This window comes from Gopherus flavomarginatus, chromosome 15, assembly GCF_025201925.1.
Source record: "Gopherus flavomarginatus isolate rGopFla2 chromosome 15, rGopFla2.mat.asm, whole genome shotgun sequence".
NCBI lineage: Eukaryota > Metazoa > Chordata > Testudines > Testudinidae > Gopherus > Gopherus flavomarginatus.
Window position 1 is genome coordinate 12,700,938 of NC_066631.1, and position 15,409 is coordinate 12,716,346.

The 15,409-nt window shown below is 37.9% G+C and overlaps 1 protein-coding gene across 2 annotated transcripts in view; it reads left to right on the forward strand.

The window, feature by feature from the left end:
- SPECC1L (sperm antigen with calponin homology and coiled-coil domains 1 like) overlaps positions 1-15,409 on the forward strand; it is a 101,187-nt gene that overhangs the window by 23,237 nt on the left and 62,541 nt on the right. For both annotated transcript variants that reach the window (XM_050924457.1, XM_050924458.1), the window contains exons 3-5: positions 176-332; positions 1,407-3,040; positions 3,937-4,144. In XM_050924457.1, the coding sequence (XP_050780414.1) occupies positions 176-332; positions 1,407-3,040; positions 3,937-4,144 (1,999 nt within the window). The remainder of the gene's footprint in view (positions 1-175; positions 333-1,406; positions 3,041-3,936; positions 4,145-15,409) is intronic.

Below are 15,409 nucleotides of genomic sequence, written 5' to 3' on the forward strand. Positions count from 1 at the left end.
TGGATTGGCTACTAGTGCGTGTTATCTAAGCAACAATGTATTGAATGTGTTTTTTAGATCTTAAAATATATTGTGTATAAAAATGTTAACTAATCAAAGCTGCTGTTATTACAAGTGAATATTTCCAGTCTTGCACTTCATATCCAGTCGTGTTAATATCCTTTTCCCTTTTCAGACAAAAAGTAATGATGACCTTTTAGCAGGAATGGCTGGTGGCGGGGTGACTATGACCAATGGTGTGAAGGCAAAGAAGAGCACCTGCACATCCACAGCATCTTCAGCTTCAGGGACCACCATGAACAACCTGGAGAATAAACCCAAGACTATTACAGGTACAAGGAGATATTAGTCTCAAAGGGTTGTTTCCTTGGCTTTTTTTTTGATTCTGTTATGAAACCATTGCAGCTCTTCCATAGGCAGGAACCAAAGCACCTAACGAAGAGCTCAGCACAGGCCAGGCCAAATAGAGCACTCTGCCAATGACCCTTCTCACCCAGTTTGTATTGATAATCCTTATATTGCAAATCCTTCATATACTATTTTTTTGTATTGGTCATTTAGCTTTTTCTGTAGTGGTATTCTCTGGGACCAACAGCTAATGTAGACGTATGCTGCTAAAATAATCTCTACTTTGGGCAGTAAAGGTTTTAGGTAACGGATGAACATCTTCAATACTGGGTATTGTGTTAAGCTAGTAATCCCCACGGATGTATGTAATTAAGGATAAAGAATTTTGTAAAGCCTTCAGGCAGGTCTGACATTCCATAGTGTTTATCACCACACAATTAGAAATATGTTTGTTATCCAGTTGCTAGTTTTGGGGCTCAGTAAAGTTAATAAAATTATAAGTCACCTTGCGGTAAAGAAGTGATGATACTGCTCTCTGCTTCAGCATTTTTGAGTGATAATGGTGAGAAATTGAATTTGATGGTGAGACTATTTAAATACTTTGATTTCATTCTTGGATCAGAATATATATGTTTATAAAAAGTACTCAAATGGGAACTGTGTTCCTATACTTAAAAGTGAAGATGTAGCTGTGATCTGTGAACTTTAAAGAGAGGATATCAAGTTTCTTACATATAGTTACTCTTCATTTTTTATACAATTTATTAGACACTTTGGTGGAGAATCTCTTTTCCTCTTGCAAACAGTAGGTTTTTTTAATCCTTGTTTCGGGAGAGTGAGGTGGCTTAACATGTCTTTAGACACTATAAAGAATGTTTAAACCTTATTTGAGACTATCATAAATAGACTGTACATATTTCATTTTCAAAAGTGTGGTTTAGAATGGCAGCCATTTTATAATCATAGCAAAATATGTAGTCTTATATGTAATTTCATACATGTACTCACATTGCTGATTTTTTCAAATGAATTAAAATTAAATTTTTAAAAACATACAGGTACGAGTTCCACAGCCAAGCGTAGCACTTCATCTGGAAATAAAGAATCTAGCTCTTCTAGGGAAAGAATACGCGATCGTTCCCGTTTAAACCAAAGCAAAAAACTCCCTTTGACAGGACAGGGGCCTAATGATACCATTCTGGCAAAACGCTCCCGTAGTCGTACTAATCCAGAGTCTGATGTTCGGATGAGTAAATCCAAATCGGACAATCAAATCAATGACAAAGCTGCTTTGGAAGCTAAAGTGAAAGATCTTCTGACTTTAGCAAAAACTAAAGATGTGGAGATTTTACACTTGAGGAATGAACTCAGAGATATGCGTGCTCAGCTGGGCCTTAATGAAGATCAGCATGAGAGTGGTGAGAAGTCTGAGGAAAAAGAGACCATTGTTGTTCACCAGCCAACTGATGTAGAGTCTACATTATTAGTGTTACAAGAGCAAAACACTGCCATCCGAGAAGAGCTCAACCAATTGAAGAATGAGAATCGAATGCTGAAGGACAGATTAAATGCATTGGGCTTTTCTTTGGAACAAAGGCTAGACAACTCTGAGAAACTCTTTGGCTATCAATCTTTGAGCCCAGAGATCACAACTGGTAACCACAGTGATGGTGGTGGCACTCTTACATCTTCAGTGGAAGGTTCTGCTCCTGGTTCAATGGAAGATTTGTTGAGTCAGGATGAAAACACTTTAATGGACAATCAGCATAGTAACTCCATGGATAATTTAGACAGTGAGTGCAGTGAAGTTTATCAGCCACTTACATCAAGTGATGATGCCTTAGATGCTCCATCGTCTTCAGAGTCTGAAGGAGTACCAAGCATAGAAAGATCTAGGAAAGGAAGCAGTGGCAATGCAAGTGAAGTTTCTGTCGCTTGTCTGACAGAACGGATACACCAGATGGAGGAGAATCAGCATAGTACAGCTGAGGAGCTTCAGGCAACACTTCAGGAACTCGCAGATTTACAACAAATAACTCAAGAGCTGAACAGTGAGAATGAAAGACTTGGAGAAGAAAAAGTAATTCTTATGGAATCCTTGTGCCAGCAGAGTGACAAGTTAGAACACTTCAGCCGACAGATTGAATATTTTCGCTCCCTTTTAGATGAACATCACATCTCATATGTTATTGATGAAGATATGAAAAGTGGGAGGTATATGGAGTTAGAGCAACGGTATATGGATCTTGCTGAGAATGCTCGTTTTGAACGAGAGCAACTGCTGGGTGTCCAGCAGCATCTGAGCAACACTTTGAAGATGGCAGAGCAAGATAACAAGGAGGCCCAGGAAATTATAGGGGCACTGAAAGAACGGAACCACCACATGGAACGAATTATTGAGTCCGAGCAGAAAAGTAAGGCAGTATTAGCAGCCACCTTAGAGGAGTACAAAGCCACAGTAGCCAGTGACCAGATTGAGATGAACAGGCTAAAGGCTCAGCTGGAGCATGAAAAGCAAAAAGTGGCTGAACTGTACTCTATACACAACTCTGGAGATAAATCAGATATACAAGATTTGCTGGAGAGTGTCAGGCTGGACAAGGAAAAAGCAGAGACTTTGGCCAGCAGTCTGCAGGAAGAGCTGGCTCTCACTCGCAATGATGCCAATCGACTGCAGGATGCCATTGCTAAGGTAGTGTTCAAACAATTATCATTCTATATCTTATAAGTATAAGCCTCCAAGCCTCCCTCTACTGTTCATTACAGTTTTTCAATTTCTTCCTTGGATGTATGTGACCAGTTATGAGCTTTTCCAGAATGTGCCTGTATTCAAGATTTTTCTATTGGATCTTATGTACAAAAAAAGTGTCCTTTTATGAAGCTTTTTACACTTAAACTCATCTGTACTGGATTACTCGTATAAATGACACATGTTTAAGGGAAAAAATAGATATGTAAAACCTTAGTTGGAATTAAGCAGATAATTGGTTTTTAAATAAAGCGATTGTGGGACATCCTTAAGCAGGTATAAATAATTTATAGCTGATATACCTAGGTGGTGCCTCATGTATTGTACTATAATATTCTTTCTCAGTAATTGGCATAAAATGATGAAAAGATTAGCTCAGGGCTTAAGCCTTGTTCTTGTAATCACGTTTGTGTGTGTGGGATGGGGGAATATTACTTTTTTTTTTTTTTTTTTTTTGGCTGCTTCTCATTTCAGCTTGTGATTCAGTATTATTCTGTTACTGCTTCACTTGTCATGTGGTGGGATGCTTGATAGATTCTGAAATAAATTCAATTCTGAAATAAGAGCTTAACTGTGAAAGTGGTCCAACTTGATAGTTGCAGTGCAACCAAAAGTTAGGTATGACATATCACACTTTGGTCCAGATATAGCAACTCCTAATGAATTCACATAGAGCTTCTCAATTCGCTTAACACTTCTTGATATTAAATTTAGTTCTTATAAGATTTTTAAAAATATTTTAAGGATGACGGCTGTGACAGTGAATAATGCAACCAATTTTTATTTTGAGTTCATCTTTGTCCTGAATTCATTATGGTCATTTAATGGTTTTTCTTCAGGTTGAAGATGAATACAGAGTCTTCCAAGAAGAAGCCAAGAAGCAAATTGAGGATCTTAATATGACTCTAGAAAAGCTTCGGGCAGAGCTAGAAGAAAAAGAGACTGAAAGAAGTGACATGAAAGAAACAATCTTCGAGTTGGAAGATGAAGTAGAGCAGCATCGAGCTGTGAAACTTCATGACAACCTCATCATATCTGACTTAGAGAGTAAGTGATATGAGTTCCTCTTGATGCATCATATTTTAACTTGAAAACAGCTGAAACAGGATAGTAAAAGTATTTTAATTGTGGTTTGCGCACATGTGGTTTGAAATCAGAATAAACCTTGCAGAAAGAATGAATGAATCTTAGAAGGAATTGAACTCAGCTTGACTTTGGACTTGCAGGACTAGTTGGGGATGGGGCCGAACACATGTAAGTTGAGAAAATATGAACTGGCAATCTTGAGAATAAATATGAATCTTCAGTGCCATTTTCAGTCAATTTTCAAGCGGAACAGCATGTAGTTATAGATTCAGATTATGGCATATTATCTGTGATTATTGATTTAATTCTGTTATCTCAAGTTCTCTTATCTCTCCAGTACAGCTAAGCTATATACACTTCCAAAAGTTAAATGTGTACATCTGTGGATAATTTGGTTGTTCCTAGACCAAGAAAAGTCTCCCTGTTGAAGAAAATGTATTTTCAATGGAGAAATTGAACAGGGACCCTAAATAATTTTGCAAATACTGTTGTCTTCGTGGTCACATCCATGTGTACTTGCTCAAACTGTGAAACTGAAAATGAATTTGGCAGCTCTAGTTGGGAAAACTCAAGCAGGTTGGGAAACTTTCTATCCTGCTGTCTCTTAGCGTCCATTTCCTGAATAGACTCATAGACTCTAGGACTGGAAGCGACCTCGAGAGGTCATCGAGTCCAGTCCCCTGCCCTCATGGCAGGACCAAATACTGTCTAGACCATCCCTGATAGACATTTATCTAACCTACTCTTAAATATCTCCAGAGATGGAGATTCCACAACCTCCCTAGGCAATTTATTCCAGTGTTTAACTACCCTGACAGTTAGGAACTTTTTCCTAATATCCAACCTAAATCTCCCTTGCTGCAGTTTAAGCCCATTGCTTCTTGTTCTATCATTAGAGGCTAAGGTGAACAAGTTTTCTCCCTCCTCCTGATGACACCCTTTTAGATACCTGAAAACTGCTATCATGTCCCCTCTCAGTCTTTTCTTTTCCATACTAAATTAACCCAATTCTCTCAGTCTTCCTTCATAGGTCATGTTCTCAAGACCTTTAATCATTCCTGTTGCTCGTCTCTGGACCCTCTCCAATTTCTCCACATCTTTCTTGAAATGTGGTGCCCAGAACTGGACACAATACTCCAGCTGAGGCCTAACCAGCGCAGAGTAGAGCGGAAGAATGACTTCTCGTGTCTTGTTTACAACACACCTTTTAATGCATCCCAGAATCACGTTTGCTTTTTTTGCAACAGTATCACACTGTTGACTCATATTTAGCTTGTGGTCCACTATGACCCCTAGATCTCTTTCTGCCATACTCCTTCCTAGACAGTCTCTTCCCATTCTGTATGTGTGAAACTGATTGTTTCTTCCTAGGTGGAGCACTTTGCATGTGTCTTTATTGAACTTCATCCGGTTTACCTCAGACCATTTCTCCAATTTGTCCAGATCATTTTAAATTTTGACCTTGTCCTCCAAAGCAGTTGCAATCACTCCCAGTTTGGTATCGTCCACAGACTTAATAAGTGTACTTTCTATGCCAACATCTAAGTCGTTGATGAAGATATTGAACAGAGCCGGTCCCAAAACAGATCCCTGCGGAACCCCACTTGTTATACCTTTTCAGCAGGATTGGAAGCCATTAATAACTACTCTCTGAGTATGGTTATCCAGCCAGTTATGCACCCACCTTATAGTAGCCCCATCTAAATTGTATTTGCCTAGTTTATCGATAAGGATATCATGCGAGACCGTATCAAATGCCTTACTAAAGTCTAGGTATACCACATCCACCGCTTCTCCCTTATCCACAAGACTCGTTATCCTATCAAAGAAAGCTATCAGGTTGGTTTGACACGATTTGTTCTTTACAAATCCATGCTGGCTATTCCTTATCACCTTACCACCTTCCAAGTGTTTGCAGATGATTTCTTTAATTACTTGCTCCATTATCTTCCCTGGCACAGAAGTTAAACTAACTGGTCTGTAGTTTCCTGGGTTGTTTTTATTTCCCTTTTTATAGATGGGCACTATTTTATGGATGGGCTCAAGACTCACTTGAAGCATCCAGCAAAAATCATGCCTTCCAGTCTTGTGGAGTAGTTCAGTGCGGAGTGTGTCTGTCTGAAAATATAAATATCGACTGTCATGATTACACAGCTGCACCTCTGTCCCTCTTCTGGTCCTTCACAGTGCATTGCCGCAAGTGTCAGGCTTCATGCCTTTTACATATCTTGGTATGAAAGTCTGCATTTGCCCCATTCTGAGTCCAAGCCTTGGGCTACAGTACCTTGTGGATTAACCATGCTTACCCAGCACATCTGAGTGAGTTCAGAGACCTACAATTCTTCCTTTTGGGAGCCTGTGACCAGTAGTATACAGTGACAAAGCATCCTTCTTAGCATCAAAATATATTTTGCTTCAACGGTAAGGACAAAGCATTTAAAGAATAAGGGTTTTAAAATCCACATTCTACATGCATGTCTGTCTTACCTAAAGACTTAGTCTTGTGAGTGCAACTTCAGGAGGCATAACATCTTTAGATGCCCCGGCAGGTGTCTTCGTATCAGTCTACTTTCACTGAACTGCCATAGTTTGTTGTTCTTCTGTGTTCTTGGGCTTTGGTCTTTCTGGACTAAATCATTCCCGTAGGCTTAGCAGAAGATCATGCCAGAGTTCTCACAGCCTATGGCTCTGCTATGGTCTCTTAACATCCCTCAAATATTTCCTTAGTGGTAGCTTATCTTGAGCCATTCTCTCTTTTCCTTCTTGTTTTGTCTTTACAGTCCCCTATTAAGCGAAATCATATGGTAAACACTCTAATAATCAGGTTAACATACAGTATCTGTGTAATATTACCAAGCAGTTCCAGTTTTGTCACACAGACCTGTCTCAAAAGGGATGTGTGCAGTCATGAGGCTGCATACCTCAATTCAGTCAGTTAGCAGACCTATATCTTGCTAGGCTCAAAGCTCCATGAGAAATTCCATATCTTCTTTGATCTGTTATCTAGATACTAATCTGTTTTAGTTGAATTTTATGGATAGTAATCTGATGTAATAGCTTCAGGAAGCATCCTGTATTGTAAGTATAGGCAGGAAGGAGAGTGACACCTTGAGGTAGCTGTAAAGTGTGGTATCCAAATAATAGTATAATTAAAATCTGCCTTTTTGTTAATACTCTTCTCATAACTCAATACCTTTAAAAACTCTCAACTCTTCATTGCTTCAAAACTAAAATTCTTACAATAGTTCTTTGGTGTCACTGCTTCCCATAGGAAAAAAAAGAGCAAACCTTTGAAGAGGAGGAGCAAATCTCTTTCGGACTTGTGCTCAGAACATGGATCTAGAATCTAAAAAATTTAACAGATGATGGTATTAAAGTGACAGAAAAATCCATTACAACAGCAAATTTTCTAATATTAATAGATTAACCAATTCCTTTGATCTTGAATTAGTCTGAGATGAATGGCCAGATACATGGTGTCCATGTTAATGGCTTTTTAAATGTAGAGAATTTTTCATTACATGTTTCTGTATATAGCACCATTCAGAAAAAGTGTGGTTCTCCACATTAAAACAACTAAACCATAGTAAAAAGTAATAGGAAAGAAAAATCTTTGGTTTAGATTTAAAAAATAGAATAGAGTGACTGCTGTAGCTCTTTGAGGAGAGAATGTGCTGAGTGTCGAACTAACTGTAAATTACAGGGATGATGTGAGAAGCAATAAATAGTGGCAGAATATTAATAAACAATTGGAGAATACACAGAAACAAGTCCATAAATGTAGGAGGGTGTACTTCATAACTGAAATTAGTAATAAGACCTGGAAATGTATTCAGTTTAATGAGCAGCCAGAATAAATAATGGAGTGACATATGAGAAGCTCAAGTGCAGGAAGTTAGGTGTCATTCCTTTGAATAGCTACTAGAGACCAGAAAGATGAAACTGGGAATATAACAAAAAGTGCATTACAACTTCATGTCTTTAAAAAAACCAACTGTGTTTCATTATTGTGACATGACATTTCCCTTCAACTTAAAAAAAAAAATCAATCCTATTATATAAGCTTGCAAAAATTACTTTAAAAGAATGTCAAGGTTCCCAGGTTGCAAACTAAAAGTTAACACATTCCAGAATAAAGATTGCAGGTGTATTTTTTACACCAGTGCAGCACATTTATACTAGGTGCAAAAATTCCCAGTATAGCTAAGCCTGTATTTTTTTAGAAACATTACACTAGGTGGCGGTTTTGCTCTGGTTTTGAAAAACCAAATGAACTGAACTGAAAGTCTTTTGGTAAAATAAGTATGCTAAATTGTCTAGTAGCCATTTGTTTTTTATGTAAAAACCAACCCCCCTATCTCTTAAAACCCAGCTAATAAATGTTGAATGAACACTTGAAACACATGCTCTTGGTGAAATTTGTCTTTATAACAGAGATTAGCTATTTAAATTAGCACCTCGATTGTCAGATTTTCTTCTTAAAATCAAGATGTTTGTATATACATTTAATGCAAGATATTTTGAAACACAGATGACAATGATCTCTTAAAATCTCAGTGGAATTCAGTCGTCTTAACCCTTGCTGATGTTGGGTTATTTATACCTCTTTTATTATATGGCATACAAAATGATTCATTTTATTCAACACAAGTGAGTTTTACTAATAGTAAAATTTGAGATCTTAATACAGGTGACTTTCTACTAAAATTTGACACTGAAAGCATTAATCTCTGCCCAGTAAGACTGATCACCTGGACTTAACACCTTTATGTGACAATAACAGAAACTCAAACACAAAATGGATAAGCAAAAAGCCAGTGCTTTGGTGTATTTGTGATCCAACCCATTTTCCTACTATAGAAAGCTGTATTTAAACCATTATTTTATTATTATATGTAGTAATTTAGCATGTAGGAGTCCTGGTCTTGGATCTAGAAACCCATTGGGCTAGGCACTGTTAAAACACAGAACAAAAGATTGACACTCTTTGGGCAGGCACTATCTTAGAATAAGACAAAAGACAGCAGATGGTTACAGGCAGAGTACAAGGAAACAATGAGACAATTTTGGTGAGCATAATAGACAAGCGGTCTTTGAACAGTAGTGTTACAGCTATTGTTGGGTTCACCAATATACACCTCTACCCCGATATAATGCTGTCTTCGGGAGCCAAAATATCTTACCACGTTGTAGGAGAAACCGCGTTATATCGAACTTGCTTTGATCCGTTGGAGTATGGAGCCCTGCCCCCCGGAGCGCTGCTTTACCACGTTATATCATAATTCGTGTTATATCGGGTCGCGTTATATCAGGGTAGAGGTGTACTAACATAATTATACGGGTATAACTCTGCTAGTGTGGTTGCAGTTATACTGGTATAACGATACTCTACTTTAAGGGAAATAGCTATCCCAGTAAAAGGCTCCTTTGTACCAGTATAATGCATGCACACTAGGCTTGTAGCGGTGTAAATATATTGGTAAAAAAATCATACCAATAACAGGCAGTTTTACCAGTACAACTTTCAAATATAGACCAGGCCCTACATTGAACATCCACAATTCAAGAAAAATGAAAAGCTTCAACCATGCTGTACTCCTCTGTCAGGATTTGTGTTGACTGTATATTTTCTCTTGAAACACTTAGGCTTTGTCTACGCTACAGGGGGGAGATTGATCTAAGTTGTGCAACTTCAGCTACATGAATAATGTAGCTGAAGTCCATGTACTTAAATATACTTACCGCGGGGTCCACACTACACTATGTCGACTGGAGATGTTCTCCTGTCGACTCACCTTGTGCTTCTCATTCAGGTGGAGTACAGGAGTCGATGGGAGAGCGATCAGCAGTCGATTTAGTGGGTCTTCAGTAGACCTGCTAAATCAACCGCTGATGCATTGATTGCCATGCATCAACTCCCCGGTAAGTGTAGACAAGCCCTAAATCTAGAAGACTAAGGTCAGGTCTACAGTATAGACTTCTGCTGGTATAGCTATATCACTCAGGAGCTTGAAGAGGTATGGTCCCTGATTGACATAGCTGTGCCAGCAGAAGGCCATAGTAGAGATGCATTTATACTGGCAAAACTACACTTTTATAATTTGTTTCCTTTGTGGAAGGTGTATTTGCTATATTGATACTTGGCTGGTATAATCTGCGTCCATACTTGGAGCACTGTTCTAGTGTAATATTCTGGTACTTCTATTGTAGGCATAACATACGTGTCTTCAGAAACTGAGTGCCTGTGTGTGACTATAGATGAATGGTTTAAGTTTAACAACAAGCCTAAACTAGAACCTCACAATTTCGAACCTCAGGAATTGAGGTTGTTTGTAACTCAGAAATGTTCATAACTTCAAACAAAACATTATGGTGGTTCTTTCAAAAATTTACAACTGAACGTTAACTTAATACAGCTTTGAAATTTTACAATGCAGAAAAAAAATGCTGCTTTCCCTTTATTTTTTAATAGTTTACATTTAACACAGTATAGTGTTTGTTTGGTCTGTGTTGCTGCCTGATTGTGTACTTATGGTTCCAAGTGAGTTGTGTGGTTGACTGGTCAGTTCATAACTCTGAGATTCTGCTGTATTGTGTTACAGTAGCTACTGAGGGAAGTAATGTTTACATGCGGGACAAACATTTATCTTCAGTTGTTCATATCCATCTGTTGTTCTACAGTTGCTAGTGTTTCTCAGAGTGAGAGGAAGTAAATGCCATGTGATTTATTTTGTGACAAACAATGCAGCCAATATAGCTAAGATTAGGAAAGTTTTGCAAGATAATACGTGACACATGGCTTGCACATATTTTAAAATTATTGTCAAAAGATTTGAAAAGAGCAAATATCATGACCCAAGAAGAAAGATGGAATGCTTTTGCAGATTGCCTATAAGATTTTGTTTTAGATTGGCCCAAGGGAATAAGAGTAATTGATGCATACACAAGATATAGATGTGATGGGTTCCCCTCCCCCTGGGTGCCACCTGATATACTGACGTACCACTGAACCCGACTGGTCCACCAGCCTGGGCTCCCTTACACTGTCCTGCCAAGCCAGGCCCTCAAGTCTCCTCCAGCACACACACAGGTAGGGACACCTCCAGCTGCAAAAAGACACAGACACTGAAATCAGCTCTGCATGGGTAGGCTTCAGCTAGGGAATTGCCCAACACTCCAGTGGACCCCCTCTGGAGTGTAAATCCAAAATTATATCGTCTTGCGCTGCACAGAGAACCGTACAGCGTACGGTCATGACATTCATCCCCTCCCCAAATGTGGAGGAAGATCTGCACAGCTTCCCCCCCCCCCTCCCGTTATGAATTACACAGACTGGTTTTAGAGAAAACAAAAACAAGTTTATTAACTACACAAGATAGATTTTAAGTGGTTATAAGGTTAGCAAACAGATAAAGCAGATTACTTATCAAATGAAACAAACACGCAAACTAAGCTTAAGATACTAAAGAAATTGATTACAAATAGTAATTTCTCACCCTAAATGTTGTTTTAGGCAGATTGCAGTGGTTCTTGAAGGCCAGCTGCTCTTGTTTACAGATTAAAACTCCAGGTATTTTTCACAGGCCAGACATGTTTCCAGCCTGGGCTCAGCTCTTCTCCTCCTGCCTCCCCCCATCCCCCCACTTTGTCTTTGTTTCTTAGATGTTTCCAGCAGTCATCCTGGGCGGGGATTCAGTGAAGAATGAACACACTTTGTCACTTCCCTGCCTTAAATAGGTTTGGCATGTTTTGGGAATCCTTTTGTTTTCCAGTATCGGAGGGGTAGCCCTGTTAGTCTATATCCACAAAAACAATGAGAAGTCTGGTGGCACCTTAAAGACTAACAGATTTATTTGGGCATAAGCTTTAGTGGGTGAAAAACTCCACTTCTTCAGATTCATGGAGTGAAAATTACAGATATTTATGCCTGCATCTGTAATTTTCACTCCATGCATCTGAAGAAGTGGGGTTTTTTACCCACGAAAGCTTATGCCCAAATAAATCTTTTAGTCTTTAAGGTGCCATTCGACTCCTCTTTGTTTTTGTTTTCCAGTGTGGTGGTTCTCCCCTCTTCCCCAGTGTAAAAATACTGGTATTCTGTTATGGAGTCCAGTACCAGGCAACTTGATCACATGATCCTGCAGTGTCAAAGCATCCCGGAAGGTGGGAGCATCTTCAAAGACCTATTGTTCTCTCTAATGGTCCATTCATTGACTTGTTCACAGCTAGCCAGACAGACCGATTGCATTCTGTCTGGGGTGGGCATTCCCCAGGTGCAAACACTTCTGTAGTGCAGTTGTGTAGTCCATATTGCTAACATTAGATACAAAATGATTAGGGCTGTCGATTAACCTCAGTTAACTCATGCAATTAACTCAAAAAAAAATAAATTTATTGCAATTAATTGCATTGCTAAACAATAGAATACCAATTGAAATGTATTTTTGGATGTTTTCCTATATTTTCAAATATACCGATTTCAGTAACAACGCAGAATACAAAGTGTACAGTGCTCACTTTATATTTATTTTTATTACAAATATATGCACTGTAAAAACCAAAATAAATAGTATTTTTCAATTTACTGCTTTCATAAAAGTACTGTAGTGCAATCTCTTTATCAATGAACGTGCAACTTACAAATGTTGATTATTTTTGTTATATAACTGCACTCCAAAACAAAAGTGTAAAACTTTAGAGTCTACAAGTCCATTTAGTCATGCTTCTTGTTCAGCCTGTCACTAAGAGAAATAAGTTTGTTTTACAGTTACGTGAGATAATGCTGCCCACTTCTTAATTACAATGTCATCTGAAAATGGAAACAGGTGTTCGCATGGCATTGTTGTAGCTGGCGTCGCAAGATACTTACATGCCAGATGTGCTAAAGATTCATATGCCTCTTCATGCTTCAGCCATCATTCCAGAGGACATGTTTCCATGCTGGTACCACTCATTAAAAAAGTGTTCATTAAATTTGTGACTGAACTCGTTGGGGGTGAACTGTATGTCTCCCGCTCTGTTTTACCTTCATTGTGCCATATATTTTATGTTATAGCAGTCTCGGATGATGACCCAGCACGTGTTGTTTGTTTTAAGATTACTTTCACTGCAAATTTGACAGAATGCAAAGAAGATACCAATGTGAAATTTCTAAAGATAACTATTGCACTCATCCCAAGATCTTCCAAAATCTCAGAGGGATGAGGTGTGGAGCATGCTTTCAGAAGTCTTAAAAGAGCAACACTTTGATGCGGAAACTACAGAACCCAAACAACCAAAAAAGGAAATCAACTGTCTGCTGGTAGCATCTGACTCAGATGATGAAAATGAACATGAGTCGGTCTGCACTTTGGATCGTTATCGAGGAGAACCCATCATCATCATGGACACGCCCTCTGGAATGGTGGTTGAAGCATCAAGGGACATAGGAATCTTTAGGGCATCTGGCATATAAATATCTTGCGACACCAGCTACAATAGTGCCATGCAAACACCTGTTCTCACGATCAGGTGATATTGTGAACAAGAAGCAGGCAGCAGCATCTACTGCAAATGTAAACAGACTTGTTTGTCTGAGCAATTGTCTGAACAAGAAATAGGACTGAATGGATTTGTAGGATCTAAAGTTTTACACTGTTTTGTTTTGGAGTGCATTTTTTTATGCATGAATTCTACATTTATAAGTTCAACTTTCATGATAGAGATTGCACTACAGAACTTGTATTACGTGAATTGAATAATGCTGTTTTGTTTTTTACAGTGCAAATATTTGTAATAAAAAATAAATATAAAGTGAGCACTGTACAGTTTGTATTCTGTTATAATTGAAATCAAATATATTTGAAAATGTAGAAAACATCCAAAAATATGTAAATAAATAGTATTGTTATTGTTTAACAGTGCAATTAATTGCAATTAATTTTTAGTCACTTGACAGCCCTATTTATGACACAATCATATCCTAATATTACTATAAAAAATAAAGGAAGCAGTGTCAATAGACTCCATGGTTTGTTAGAAGATGACAAATAATTGGTTTAAAGAAGCTGTTGAGTAATTGCTGCTTATATCAAAGCCAGTAAAATAGCTTTTGATTCTGAATTCGTGCTGAAGCTGGCGAAGACTAAAAAAAACACCCAACAACCTTGATTTGAAATTGCAGTTAAATGATGGCAAAATTGGTGCTGAGAAAGCATTAGCTAGCTGGACATTATAGCATGTAATTTTCCAGCACGTGATCAGTCATCACATGCTAGTTTCCACTCACAACAGAGGAATCAGTACTTACTCTTCAATATGCAGAAGTTTATGTTGAAAGTGGGGTTCTGCCATCAGTAATTCATCTGCAAGCCTTGTTTCCATTATTTCAAAGTCTTGTTCTCCAATGAAACACTGAAAAATTTAACCACTATTTAGTAGTGAAAATCTCAAGTAAATGTCCTGGAAGAAAACAAGGTTATGATCGTGACAGTAGCTGCTGTAGAATTACTGTTTTCATCATGTGGCCTGGGGCACTCAAATCCTAGAAACCTGCATGCAAACAGATAGGACTTCAGAATTAGTTTCTTCAGCATCTTAATTCAGAAAGTCTTGAAAGTATCCTCAGCAAATCTGAATAGGCTGGATTCAGTGGTAACTGACTTGTGATTGTTGTTCACAGATTGTAATTTGTTTAAAATGATGTATTATGAAATAATATCGATGTCTTAACATTGTAACATTTTTAAGAAATTTGAAATGTATTAATGTATTGAAATTAATCAGATTGGGTGTTTACATTAAAAAAAACTTTGTTTATAGTGACAGTTTTTGTGCCAATTTGGATTCATAAAAGATTATAGATAAAAATGCAATTAAGTATTTTTTTCAATATTTTGTTCTTTACCTTTCACAGTTTTGTAAAATTCAAGTGAAATACTTTAACACTAAAATAAGTCAATTTTAAACGCAGCATCTATAACCTAGTTTGTTACAACTTGTTATCTAAAATTGCAGTAGCACTTAATTTCCAGTTACATCGTATCCTTTTACAACTGACTTACATATTTATTTCTTAAAGCAAATAATTAAAAATAGAAATAACCATCTCACATAGCAAAAAACACAGGCAGCTCAGAAAGTTTGAGTGTTTTCCTGTTCTGCCTCTAGAAGCTATAGCCGCTGCCTGCATTATCACGAGGTCCCTATACTACAGTAGACCCTTTTTTTGAGTTTGGCGGCAGCAGT